General features: G+C 52.5%; 1 protein-coding gene across 1 annotated transcript in view; it reads left to right on the top strand.

Moving 5' to 3' along the window:
- Positions 1–8,177, top strand: part of LOC104539253 (netrin-1-like) — a gene marked incomplete at its 5' end in the record, with an annotated part of 46,818 nt that extends 38,641 nt beyond the window's left edge. The window contains 1 exon segment of the mRNA XM_010182729.1: positions 7,849–8,177. Coding sequence (XP_010181031.1) covers positions 7,849–8,177 — 329 coding nt within the window.
- Positions 8,178–14,282: the final 6,105 nt, after the last annotated feature.

Genomic DNA, 14,282 nt, shown 5'->3' with positions numbered 1-14,282 from the left:
CTTCCGATTGCTGTAATGTGGAGCAGCTTTTAAAAATTGTGCTTTGCTGTGGGGACAAGCAGTAGATGGTTCTCTGTCATCCATATCCAAACCCCTGTAATTGCCGGGCCAGTTCAGAGAGTGGTGCAGCCCAGGGACAGGCCAGGGAAGCTGTGGGATCCTTATCTTTGCTGATACTCGAGGTCCTGAGCATCCTTCCACAGCTCCAGCTCAGAGCAGGCATGTCCTGAGCTCCCACCCCACCTCTTCGCTGCTGGGATTATTTTTCATGTGGGTCTGTTCCCAACATGGTCACCAATGGGAATTACAAGGTGCTGCAGGACAAGAACTGGCATCCGCTGGGGCTATGGTTGCCTGTGTCTGACAGCCCTTCAACTCCACAGTAGAGGAAAACACTTTAGATATTTATATTTATACACATATATGTGCATCTCTCTGTGTGTGTATTTATGTTTGGGGTTTTTTTCCCCACCAAATTACTAAGGAAAATAAAAATGCCAAATCCCATGTGCATCAAAGCGTCTAGGAGTGGGGATACCTCCTCCGTTCTTCAAACACACTCACAGCAGCAACTCAGCATGTGTGGGAAGTGTTTGCAAGAGCAGAACAAATTCCCATTTAACAGCCCTTCCATGGACAAGGCACTGGTTGAGGATGCTCTGCACTGGTTTTATGCTCTGGCATCTCCCCACGAGCCTGGGGGAAGGAAGAGAGTTTTTAGGCAAACATTTTATTTGCATTCCCATTTATTCTTCCATTACCCATGTGACAAATGGTTCTGGAGAGCATCCCTCGGCAAGGATGAGGTTTTGAGGCTGTGGTCGTGCTTGTAGTCCTCATCCAGTGAGGCTGTGCCAAGGTCTGGCCATGCTCTTAGGAGCTGCCGGAGGTTCATCAGATGTTGGAAAGGTCAAAAAAATGCCATTTCCCTTAGAGAAAAGGGTTTATTTGCATGTGAGGAAGTAACTGCTAGAATATGATGTTATTAAAGCCAGGAACGGGGCTGAGCACCACACAGGTTTCTCATGAGTGGATTCTCTGATGGCTGATAAGGTACAAGTGCATCTCCTGCACATGGCACATGCATCCCTTCATTTCCCCACCTGGCTTCTCCAGCGTCTTCTTGAGGATGAGCTCACGCTGGAGCATTTCCTCTCTGAAAGGAGAGAAAACAGTCACTTGACTGTAGGAAACACAGACCTGTCATTGTCCAAACTGGCGTTCAGAGGATGGTAGGGAGGAAAAAAAGGCACACACAGCCCGCATGAAATGTGTTTCCCAGCCCTGCAGCTCTCAGGGCGAGTGGCAGCGCTTGGGCTTTGCTGGAAGGGTGGCTCCAGCATGGTTTTGCTCCTTGGCTTGTCCGATCTTGCTGGGGTGATGTTTCCTGGGGGTTCAGGTGAAAGCTCGCACTTGGTTTTGGTTGAGGCTATTACATGGGCTCACGAGCTTCAGCAGACCCCAGGGAGCTTAAGGCAGCTCAGGAGCATTCTGGACAGGAGATACCTTGGGTCAATGAACAAGGGGGCTGGAAAGAGCTTTTCTTGTCAGTTTTATCACGCAGCTTCACTTCTGCAAAAGCACAAGTGAGCCAGAGCCGCTTGTCAGGGCTGCTTCGGGTCGAGTGGGCACAGGCTGTCCCAGTGCAGGAACTGGGGTGATCCCACCCAAGCCCACCTGGCCTCAGGGGAGTCCCCAACCATGCCCATGATCCCAACCAGCCCGTAGCCACTGCAGATTTGTTTATTCAAGGGCAAACCAGCCCAGCGAGGCAGCAATGCCCAGCCCAGCCGTGCCGGGGCAGCCCACGCTGTCGGAGGGAAGAAAGGGTTGAAAAGGTGCAGGGAAGGATAATAAAGACTTCGGGACTGACACCCCAGCAGGAAGCCAATTAGGAGGCTCTTTTCCTCACCGTTACGCCGGCATCACTGGGCTGAATGTCCTAAAAGGCCTTAATTAGCTTGAGCAGAGTTACTTCTCCCGCGGGCTCAATCGGGGTGCTATCATCTCCCCGCTCCTCAATGGGGCTTTTTAGCTCCCTGTTTCATTCAGTGATTCAAAGGAGATATTTTCCCTTATTTATTTTTCTTATGTTTGTTTTTGTTGGGTTTGTGTGGGTTTTGTTGTGTTTGGTTTTTTTTTCTTTTAAATTGGGCTCTTTCCCGCAGGATGAGTTTTGGTGCAAATATTTGGAGTGAAGCAGAGCACAGGGAGGGCAAGCTGGGAGATTTGGGGAGAGGGGGAGGGCAGGCAAGAACAGAAGCAGAAAAGGTTTTTCTGGGTTTATTTTGTCTGGGAGAGCGCAGGGGTCACTCAGCTCCCAGAAAAATGAGGGTAGAGGAGGGGTTTGCTGCGTTTGGGGCCGTTAAAATTAGCCCAGGGAAGCAGAGCCCCTCTGAGGATGGAGATTCCCCCACTTCCCCAAGGGAGAGGAGATTATTTTGTTTGAGCAGGTGATGCCAGTGCAGGGGATGCGAGAGTGTCCCTCGCTTGCTCGGGTGCCACCGGTTCAGCTTTGAGGCTTTTCCCACTGTGCTGTTGTTCATCCAAGTGCGATGGGTGGCTGTGGTAGAGGAAACCCAACACTTTTTAATCCAAATTTCCCTCCTGACTCTGAGCTGCTCGTGCAGCAGGGCCAGATCCTGTGCAGATGATGCTGGAGTGTTTTGCTAGGTACAGGCACTGTGGTCCCAGCCATTGCCCCTGTGTCTTCCCTGTGGCCCTGGTGCAGCATCAGGGAGGGGATGGGGGTGAGGAGTGGGTCCTCATGTGAAAGGTGAGAACATCTGCTCACTTTGCCCTGTTTTGGGGAAAAAAAAGGAAGAAAATATCTTTCCTTTCGCGGAGCCTTCCCTTAGTCACCCCCTTTTGTCAAGAGGAGCTTGGCAGGGGCTGGTGGAAAAAAAGCAAAACGTGTTTTCAAAAGGCAGCTTGAAAAGAGAGGGAGGAGGAAAAAACCCTGAATCCACAGAAAAACCCAAGGCAAGGAGGCGGCACCATCCCTAACTCACAGCCCCTTCCACCGCCCGGGGAGGTGAAGCCCTGTTGCTGGAGCAGAGAAGTGCTGAGCGATCCCTCCCTGCAGCCGCGTCTGGAGGGAGCTGGGGCAGTGAAGGGTCCTCGGCGCTGCACCAGGCCAGGGCACACCTCAGCCGGGATTAGGGGTCATAAATCTCCAATATTAAACCAGTAGGAAATTGGCAACAGGAGGTGAGCAAAGCCACCGCCAATTAAATGAGAAAAAAATCCCATTTAACCCTTTGCTCCAGCAAGGAGCCAGCCCTTTCTGTTCCCTAACCTGAATGGTGTCAGTGTCACCTTTTGCTGCTGGTTGGAGTAAAATCCACACGGGCTCTGCTCTGCAGTGAGAAGGGATCTGAGCTTTTGGAAAGCCCCAGCTTAGGCTAGGCACCTGCACCCATACCCACTGTCCCAAGCACCCGCTTCCATCTGTCACCCGTTTCTGTCCGTCCGTATTACAGACCCTCTCTATCTCTCCCAGCAAAGCACCCAGCTCTCACTGACACCCCCGTAGTCCTGGAGAATCTTTTCCCGGGGGCCAGCACAGCAATGCTCTCCATTGCTGGAAGCTCCACAAAGCTCCAGCTGCTGCAGTCAGGTTAGCACATGGGATGCATAGGTTTGTCCCTGTAGCCCAGTCCCAGGTCAGCTTTGACAGAGGAAAGCTTGAAATCAGGATATTTGTCACAAACCCCTAAAGTAAATTTAAAAAAAAAAATAACAACCAAAACAAACAAACAGACAAAACCCCCAAGAACCAACCAACCAACCAAAAACCAAAAAAAAAAACCCCAAAAAACACCCAACATATTTTTTTCCAGCTTCGCTCTTTTCGTGGCAATCTCAAGATTTTTGGGCCCCTGACTCATGGTCTCTGAATGCTACGAGGTGCCGCTTTTATTTAAGCCTTTATGCGGCTGGCCTCAAACATGTTGTTTCGAGGGTTTGGGGTTGTTTTTTGTTTTTATTAACATCGAACCATCCACTTCTCTGCTTTCATGTGCAACATCAAGCCTTCAGGGCTTTCTTGTGGTCGAGGCTCCTGGCCAAGCCTCCAGGAGCTGGGCTGCATCCCAGGCCCTGGGGCTGAGCACTGGGGGATACAAGAGGGGACCAGGGATGCCCCCATCCCCTTCCACAGCCCAGGGACCACTCCCCCACCTTTTTCTTAGAAAGAAGCATAAAATGGGGAGATGTTTGACTGCATCACCTGTGCTGGTGTGGGTTGTGAGGCCCCATCCAGGCAGGATTTGGGGTTCAGCAGCACTGGTGTCGGGGGGGGATGCGGGTAACAGGGCAGCGCCTGAACTGAGCATCTTCCTCTCTTGTCCCAGGACCTGGACCAGAGCTCATCCTTGCTGGAAACCAGTGTCCCCCACCCCAACTGGAGCAGCAGCGTGGTGAAAGCTGTGGCTCATTTGATTTTGTTCTGCCCCTCTGGGTTACTACCTGGTCCCAGGGGACAACGGCCTGGGGAGCATCATCTCCACCACCCACTTGAGTAACCACCATCCCCTACTACATCATTTCATCTGATTGCCCCATAGACACTTTCCAGGACATTTTCTGGGGATGCAGTGACAGGGATGGTCCCAAGCATGGCTCAGGGGCTCAATGAACATCAGCAAAGTGAGAGCAGGGCACCACGGCAAAGCCAAGCTTTTGCCCTTGGAAAAGGCAGGTGAAGGACAATAAACACCAGAGCCAGCTCTGGGGTGGTGGGGTGCAGCTGAGCCCCTCAAAACCCACAGAGGAACGGAAACTTTCTCTTTCATGAGAAATTAGTCCCTAAATCCCCTGGGACTTGCCTAGGGAGGAATGGAATCAACTTAGGTGCCTCCAAAAATTCCTCCTGGCGCCTCTGCATGTCTGCATGCCTTGTGTCCCTTAGGATATGCTAGAGACCCCACCCCACCACCAAAATACCTGGGCAAGCTATCACTAACCTCGGGCTCCGAAACCAGGCTCAGGGGAAACTGCGTGTCCCAGACTCAAAGTTATAGCAGAAAACTCGCTGTCGGTGACGGCAACTGCGGCCGTGCCAGCCCTCGCCGAGGCTTTCACTCCTTCCACTTCATTAATAAAAAGGGGGGAAAAAAAAGGAGACGGGGGCCTTGACATAAAAAAAAATACAGACTGGGTATTTTAGAGCGGAGTTTCCTGTAACCACCTCTCTCCGGTTCCTTTTCATTCATTTTCTCCATTTTGTCAGTGTGGACCCAGGCAGGTCAAAGGTTTAAGCTTTTTTGGAAAGATGTGTTTCCAAAAAAATAAAAATTGGCTAATATTCACATTTTGTTACCTTCACACCAGACTGGGAAATATATGGTCAGAGCTTAGGGTTGTTTTTTTACTTTTTTTTTTTAATGAAAGCATCTGGCATCTATGACATGCTCTGAAAAAAAATCAAAACCCCATATATTTTCAATGTGTTAAAAAGCCTTACTGCGCTGCAGAGCCCCACTTCCTTCCACAGCTTGAAACCAGTTTGCACTCTGTGACTTTAAAGAGACGGAGATGCTCCTCCACTGCTACCCTGGGAGGGTAAAATTGAGTTGTTACAAGGCAAATGGAAGAGTTTTGCCTGGGCTTTTTTTAAGGTTTCGTCTCCCTCTGATAATCTGTGCCATCAAGATTGGACCCGCCAGGACTGGCCAGATGGCTGAACCAGGCAGGTGAGCAGGCAGGGGGTTATATAGGAAGGGAAGGGTGGAAAAAAGGGGAGAAGCACAAAGATTTGGTCAAAAAGCACTTTGTGGTTGGGCTGTGTCAGCCTGCATGGAGCCACTGGCCCTGCCCAGTGCTGGCATCACCACCCGGGTTTTTCCCTCTGTCGCTGCTGGTGGGGACTCCTCATCCCACAGCCAGCAAACACACCCAGGAGGGCTGGGCAGGCAGTTCCCACAGGAGATATTTTCCTAGAAGCTGATTTTTATCCTGGAGGAATCCTTGGAGGATGTGATACCAGTAACTGGTGCTCCATCCTCCTCTGTGCTATGGTGGACCAATGTTGGGAAAAAGCCCCCTGGAGCAGCAGGAGCTGCTTCCAGGCTTGTGTCTCCTCTTCCTTGCCACGTCGTGGGGCCAAGCGTTTGCTTTCCCACTTGGGTCTCCATCCTTCCCTGTGGCTTGAACTCAAGTTCATGCATGTCACTTGAAAAGGGCACACTAGCACCTGCTGTAGGGGTTGGGGCGGAGGAGGAGGAGGAGGAGGAGGAGGAGGAGGAGGAGGAGGAGGAGGAGAAGGGCTGCAGAGGTCACTGTGGCCTACCCAGGGACACCTAGGCTGCAGCCTGGAGCTGCCCCATGGGACAAAACCATGGTGGCTCCAGGGGCGTCTGCAATCAGTTGTGAGCAGAGCCTATGTGGACAACCCCACAGAGTCCTCTCCTGCCCGGATCACCTCTTCATGCTGGCCCTGCGGGATCATGGGCCACCACTCCCGTGTGGATGCTAGTGGATGCAGGGATTCAGGAAAGAGCAAGGGGTGGAGTGGTGGAAGGCTGAGACCTCACCAGGTTTTCTTAGTCCATACGGCTACAGATGGGCTACACAACATCAGCCATGGGCTTGAAAAACACCATCCTCTTGCTGTTCCTGTGCTTATGGATCACAGTTGTCTTCCCGCCTCAGCCTTGCTTTGGGAGTTTGTGATGTCCCCATCATCTGCCAGGACACCTGGCTTCCCAGGCTGCTCCATATCAAGATATCCCCTTGAAGCCTGATGATGTTACTCAGTTTTCACAGAGATGCTCAAGTGAAGTCTGCCAGACCCAGAAATCAGGTTGGATGCTGTCACGGACATGTTGTTATGGTCACTGAGCCCTACCCTCAGTCATGCTTTTTCCGTCAGCAATGTCCCCTACCAGAGCAGACAGTGAACAGCATTGGCTTAGGAGCATCTAGAACAGCGAATCTCCCCATTCCCAAATCCTTCCATGGGTTTGAGACTGTTCAATGTCCTGGGTGCTCAGGGAGAGCTGTCTCCTTGTGCTGGCCCCAGGCAGATGTGCTGGAGGCCCTAACAGACCTTTCCTACCTCCAACTTCCAAATGCTTGGAGGTGTAGGCCAGTCCCAGTGCTTTGATCCAGATTTTGGCTCATCTTCTCTGGCCTGTACTTGGGCCACCACTCAGGGCTGTCCCCAGGTTTGTTAATTTTCTCTGTGCTTGTTGCTTCAAGGGAAAAGGCAGGGTTCAGCATACACAAACCTAAATGATTTTAAAATGTTTTTTCAATCACTGTAAGAGTTCACAGGTGCTGGGGCAGATGTTGCTGCACCAACAGCCCTGGGGAACTGCTCCATCTGCGCTTGCTTCACAAACATGTCCTGGGAGATGATGGTCCTCCCTAGGACACAGATAGGACAATGAGGACACCTATTCTCCACCACTGCTCCAGGCAGCCCTGTGCCATTCCCAGGGCCCCCAGCACAAGGAGTGCCATGGTGGTGGGCAGCTGCTCCCAGCCCCTGCTCCCTCCTGGGGTCCTCCAGCCCCCGTTGGGTGACCATGCCCATGCCCACTGGGGGCCCAGAGGGTCACCTTTGTAGCAACAGAGCTGGAGAGCATCTCCCAAGCCTATGGTAGTCTCAGTACCCTTGCTGAGATCCCCTGCCACCAGCACTGGTTATTTTTGCTTGTGGCAGATGGCTTGGGAGATGTGCAATGACCACCCTTGGTCGCTCTCCCCCAGCCTGGGCTCTGGAGACAAAAATCCCTTTTCTTCTCACAGCCTGTTAGGTGAGCCTTGAAGTTCATTTTCTTCTCAGCAGCTCAAACCGTAACATCTTTTCCTCTCTTGCCTCGTTGGTTTTTTTTTTTCCAGCTGTCCAGATCCACATCCTGAAAGCGGAAAAAAATGCCGACTGGTGGAAGTTCACGGTCAACATCATCTCCGTCTACAAACAAGGGAGCAACCGGATACGGCGCGGAGACCAAACCCTGTGGATCCACTCCAAGGACATAGCGTGCAAGTGCCCCAAAATCAAGCCCATGAAGAAGTATTTGCTGCTGGGCAACAACGAGGACTCTCCCGACCAGAGCGGCATCATTGCGGACAAAACCAGTCTGGTGATACAGTGGCGGGATACATGGGCTCGGCGGCTCAGGAAGTTCCAGCAGCGGGAGAAGAAGGGGAAGTGTAAGAAAGCCTAAAGGAGGAGAAGGCCACAGAGCACGCGAGGGGGAGAGACTGACTGTGCATGCTGCTTTGTGTATTTTTTTTTGCGGCGGGAGGGGGTGGCACGGCCGGGGTGGGCTGGGGGGGGCGGGGGGATGGCCATCATGGCCATGGGGCTGCCAGGGTTGCACCCCGTATTCTGGGAGAAAAACAAAACAAAACTCAACAAAAATATAGCATATGTGGATATAAAGCAAGAGGAGGATGGGCATGGGTGGGCAGCACCCGGTGGCCCCTAAGCTTCTTGCTGCCCCATTGACTGAAGACATCAGAGCCACCAAGCTGCCTTCCAGCTGCTAACATCTGCTGCTTCCCAAGCACAGCACTGGACCATCATACCTGTATGAAACTAATCAACGGCAATGCTGGAAATTAACCCCCCATCCCCAAAATTCTCAGCTTAGGTTGAACAAGACAGTTATCATAAACTAAACAGACTTCTCGCTGAGGACAGATCCGAGGATCAACTGATGGGTTATTCAAAGACTCTTTGGTATCTGATAGCTGTGACCATCGCCCGCTGTATGGTACCCAGGGGCAGCCGAGGTCTCCAGCCATGGCGATGCTGATCCCAGGTTGGGCACAAGGAAGAGGAGACCACCTTAGTGGGTGACTTCCATGTGGGTGTAACTTGGGGAGCAACTCCTTGCTCCGGCCCCCACATCCTGAGGAGCACTGCCCCCACCACCCAAAGGAGGGTGAGCCCACAGGGTGCCCCAGCCCCCTCCCAGCCACCGATTCACAGTCAAGGAGTTGATAACCAGGATACCCAAGGAAACACACAGACTCTGCAAAAAAATAAGTTGGGATCCAGTTCCTGTAGGTGCCCTGGCAGATCTCGCTTCTTGTCATCCCCAAGTCTCCACCATGGCCACCCCTGAGACCTTCATGGGTCAGCTCTCCCAAACCCACCCCAGCTCTGCTCTCACTCCCCCTGGAGCTCCCCACCACCCCTGCATAAGGTGGCCAGCCCCCTTGGGTGACACGGCGAGTGCCAAGGGACCATCCCCATGGGCAGTGGGGCCAGCACAGAGCTCCAAGGCTCAGCCAAGTTGCAGCCAAGGCAGGGCAGAGGGGTCTCAGCCCTGAGGGGATGGGGTCTCAGCCAGGCACTGGATGAGCAAGGTGGGACCCACCTGGAGCTCCCCAGAGTGCTCTCCTCCCTCTGCTTGGGGTGAAAAACAGCACATTGAAAATTCCCAGTCTCTAATGACTAATGCACTAAGCAAGGCAGTGGCTGTCTCACCCCGAGGGCTGGAGCATCTTTCCCCGGGGCAGTCTCTGGGCAGGACTGACTGTCCTGCTGTTTGTCACCCAGACATTGTGTCCCCTCACCAGGCTCTGCTCCCCTGCCACACTGGCCTCCAAGGAACAGGGATATCTGAGTGCACTGAATTGATGGAGATGGAATAGCTGGGCAGAAAGGAAAGGCAGGGAGGACAGGACGGGTACCTGGAGGAGAAGCAAACATGAGTTGCTACGAAAAGCAAAACCTCCCTGATATTTTTCCTTTTAGGAAACTTGGAAACATCTACTTTATGACATTTTCCAGTGGTTTTGCCTTGTTTTATAGCAATTGAAAATATTTATATAATGACATAAACCACCATAAAGCAAGGCAGCCATGCAAATAGGTGCAAAGCAGAGGGCTCCCAGGGAAGCACCAGCCAGTGCTGGGCTGCTGAGACACCACCTGGAGTGAGCGGGCTCTGCGGAGCCTCCCCTGCAACCACAAGCCCCCCTTGAAATTAATTCAGGTATTAGGAAAGAAATCCCACCCTGGAAATCAAGCAACTCCCCAAGTTTGTGTTTTCTCTCCTCATCCTGAGCAGACTTGGTTTTCCTTATGTCAGAGCTCAAGTTTTGCAGTCGAGGGAAATCAAGTCACCAAGTTTTGAAGAGTAAAATCTGATCCCTAACTGGATGTCTAAAGCCCCAAAGTGGGACTTGGATGCTTTCCTGCAGCTGGCATTGACTGATGCCAGGGACACCCCACATCAGCTGTGGACAGCTTGTCCCTGGTTATCTGGGATGCCCCTGAACTACTGGAGACATTTGAATGGCCTAAAAGCAACCAGATTCAACCCAAACCCAGTTTTCCGCTTGGAAAGCATGAAGGGAAGGCCAGGGAACTTGGAAACTGCACCCCCAGCACACCTGGGCACCCAATGCTCACTCCCATATTCCAACCTTGGCAAGCACAGCTTTGACACCACTCCCAAAACCCCCCAGGACAAGCCCCAGCCCTTTCCCTGATGCCACCGGTCTGGAAGACTGCAGAAGAAACGTCACCCACCTCTTCCCGTGGCCGGACCCCTCCGGGCACCGACACAACCTGGGAAATCAGAAGGAAATGGAGTCTGCACACGACATGAAACAACTCTGAGCCCAGAGCCCACCACAGCCAGAGTGACCCATGGAAGTGAAGTCCCCCATCCCACCAGGACCCCATCCCACCAGGAACCTGTCCCACCAGGACCCTGTCCCTTGATCCCTGTTGGAGTTCTGCGCTTTCCAGCCAGACTAGAGAAGCTCTGTCCATTACCCCTCCCATGCCCCTCATGCGCTCCCAGTGACCTTGACCTGCAGGAGCAGCTGGTGTGACTGGTACCCAACCCTAGGGAAGGCAGAGCAGCCCCTATTTTGGTGTGTCGGGGGATGCAACTCTTCCCTGCAGCCACCCCTGCTTCAGGACATCTCCCAGTGGGACACCTCTCTCTGGTCACCCCTAAACATCAACCTGTGACTGGGGGTGTTGGGATACCAACTCCATCATCACCAGTGAGGACACCGTGGTGCCCACCCATGCCTCAAGGACAGGACCGAGGTCCCCAGGGGGGCAGAGGGGGTGGCTGGGGAGGGGCTGCAGTGCCTTCAGCGCAGCGTCGGAGAGCAGCTGAAATGCCAAAACAATCATCACCCAACGGGAGCACCCGACACAAGTCGTTTCGTCTCGTTTCTGTTCGTTTCGTTGTGTCTGTGCCCTCTCCCTGCACACCTGCCTCCTCTCCCCACACAAAACCTGTGTTCGTTTTGGGGTTGTTTTGGTTTGTTTTTTTTTATTATTTCTGTTAATATCTTGAACTGTAAATGTTGTTTAGTTATGACCATTGCACACTGCTTTGGGCGATGTTTCTTTACAATGCATACTAATATATTATGGTTATTATATATGAATATATTTAATGACACGTGAAGAAGTTGTGGATTTTCTTATTGTTTTTTCTAAGTTGTTTCTTTTTTTTTCTTTTCTTTTTGATTTCCTCTTTGTTTGTCTGTTTTGTTAGATTGGCTGTAATTGAACCCGAAGGAGCTTGTAACTGTTCAGCACCCACTCGGTAGAACTAAAGTCAGAAACCAGTTGAATAAACTCTTGTAAACTGTAAAGATCTACAAGGCTTCATCTCTGCCTCCTCCCACCCCACAGGTGGACGAGCCCAAAGGATGGGGACCTGGGCAGAGAGGTGACAGTGTCCCCACTGCAGGGTCCAAGGCATTGCACAGCTCTTTTTGACTGTCGGTCCCACCAGTGTCCTCCCAGCAACGCCACCTGCCAGTGGCCACATGCCCCTGGGGACAGTGGGGTCACCCACTCATGGCGGGTGGGATGTGGGGGTCCCTGCTGGCATCTCCGGGCTCTGGGATTGCTGTGAGGACCAGGATACATCCCACTGGGCTCCCCATCCTTCATCTCCTGCTGGAGGAGACTGTGCCCTGCAGTGGGACAGGGCACATCAAAACCTGCGGGACCCTGCACAGAGGGGGTGGACAGGCATGGGGACAGGGGACAGCTTGAGCCAGGGGTCGGAGGAGCTTCCAACCCCCCAGCCACACTCTCTACCCACTTTCTGTCCCCTTCCACAGGTTGCTTCCCAGCGCCATTCCTGTCGGCCCCATCTGCCCCATCCACTGCAGGGGTCTGGGCACCACCACACCTCTTCCACAGGGCACTGGTGGTGCCAGGCATGACCAACTCATGGGGACACAGCTGGGGGTCCAGACAAGCTACAAAGCTGGAGATGGGGGGAGGAACTGAGGCAGCAAAACCCTCCCAGGGAGAAAATTACAGACAAAAGGTCCTGCAAAGTGCCGAGGGGTCAGCGCGCCTGACCCACGCCTTCAGCCTTGGGGTAATTTATGAATTCAAAAACATCTCAGGGGTCAGAAATCTCAGATCTTTATTGCAGGGACAAATGGGTCACAAGTGCCACCACCTCTGCTCTGGGGCTGTCGCCTGCAGCTCCACAGAGGAGCAAATGGGTTTCCCAGATCAGGCCAGACCCGCAACTGCCAGGCAGGCAGCTGGGCGTCTGTGGGTGCCTGTAGGTGACACAGTGTAGGTGACACAGTGTCTGTGGGTGACACGGTGTCTGGGTGACACGGTGTCTGTGGGTGACACAGTGTGGGTGACACGGTGTCTGTGGGTGACACGGTGGCTCTGGAAAGTGGGGAATGAGCCTGTTCCCACTGCAGGCCAGACCTAGAGCATTTGCTGGCCCCACCAAGCAGTGTGGGAGAGCAGTCGCCCACTGTGGTGAGCTCACACCCAACCTCACACTCAATCTCCCAAAATAAGGGTGCATGAAATTGCCCAGCAACCTTGCAAGATCATCTTTATGCTCACACAGGAATTGTGGACTTCTTATCATGGGCACTTGGACATGTAAGTGCTTCCAACACGTAGCAGTTCTTCACCCAGCACTTGTATTGTTGGTGAAATAACAACTGGAAATGGGTAAACTCCTGAGCACGTCCTCCAAGAGGGAAATGAAGGAGATGCAAGGGAAGGCAAAGCCCCGAACATCTCTGAGCGGGCACCAGGGAATTGGGGATGATCTCCATTTGGAGAAGTCACTGCAGGGACGTGACCGCAGCAGCCCCATGGAGCAGGTCCAAGGGGCAGCTTCAGCATCCTCTGCCCCAAACCTGGGAATCGGAGCAGGGGGAACCGCACCGGACCAAGTGAGCCGGGCTCCAACCCCACCTGCTCAGAGCCAGTAACCAGTGGTGCTCATGTTTTAACCTTCCCTTTTCTCTGGTGGGGCAGGGAGACAGAGCAGCTTTCCACAGCACAGCAGAACAATGCCAAATCCACTTCTTTTATTAAAACTCCTCACCCACATGACACATTAAATGTTACCTAAAGGGCAAGCCTGAGAACCCCTTTGTTAGACATTTCAGCAGGGAAAAGCCTCGCGTTTCTACCTTTCCCAGGCGCTAACAGAAAAAATGTGTTTGAGGACCCAACAGGACAGAAAACATCTTTTTAAAGCCTCCATCAGAACAAAGTCACCACAACACGCTGATCAGGATGAATTACACATCCATCCTGCGCATCCTGGGAATTCAAACAAAACCTTAATTCTCTCCGTAAATGACAGTTTTAGTAAGAAACCCAAGTCCGCAGTCTCATCTCAATAAACCACGCGTTACTCTCCTGCTGTCCCAAGATCCAGGAGGCCGCACCAGGGCCACGAGCAAGGCTCAGGCATGGGCTCGGGCATGGGCAGCTGCTGAGAAACAACTCCAGGAGTTTCCAGCGCTGGTTCCTCTGCACAGGAACTGCAGGAACGCACAACAAGTTCTGAACACATCTCCAAAGCTGACTGCTGTTTTTTTTCCAGCTGGAGCAGCCCTGCATAAAGCTCCGTTTCTAATCTGAGATCAAGCAATAAACTAATCAAAAACCACTTACGTCCTTTTGAAAACCACAAGAACATAAAACTATCCTTTTTTTCCCCCCCCTTCTCCTTTGAAGGCTGAGGGATGAAGCATCTCTCCAAGGAAAAGCAAGCAAGCAATCAAGCAAGCAGGCACAAACTAGACTGGACTTTTAAAGGCTTCAGGAAGGATTTTCTCCAGCAAAGCACACGGAGATGCATGGAAGACTCTGCTCCCTCTTGGTCATGGGCATTGTTTTGTTTGCTTGGCAGATCCTGGAGCGAGTGGGTCAAAGCCTCAACCCCTGCACGCCGCAAGGAGAAGAGCAGTTTTGCACCCAGATCTGCAGATTGCCAGCACTTAATGAAGGTGCCAGTGCTCAAGTCACAAGTGACAGATGGGGAACTGAGCCCAGAAGA

Source organism: Mesitornis unicolor, unplaced genomic scaffold, assembly GCF_000695765.1.
Source record: "Mesitornis unicolor isolate BGI_N332 unplaced genomic scaffold, ASM69576v1 scaffold7604, whole genome shotgun sequence".
NCBI classification, from domain to species: domain Eukaryota; kingdom Metazoa; phylum Chordata; class Aves; order Mesitornithiformes; family Mesitornithidae; genus Mesitornis; species Mesitornis unicolor.
The sequence above is the reverse complement of the archived record's forward strand: the minus strand, read 5'-3'. Positions and strand labels throughout refer to the sequence as shown.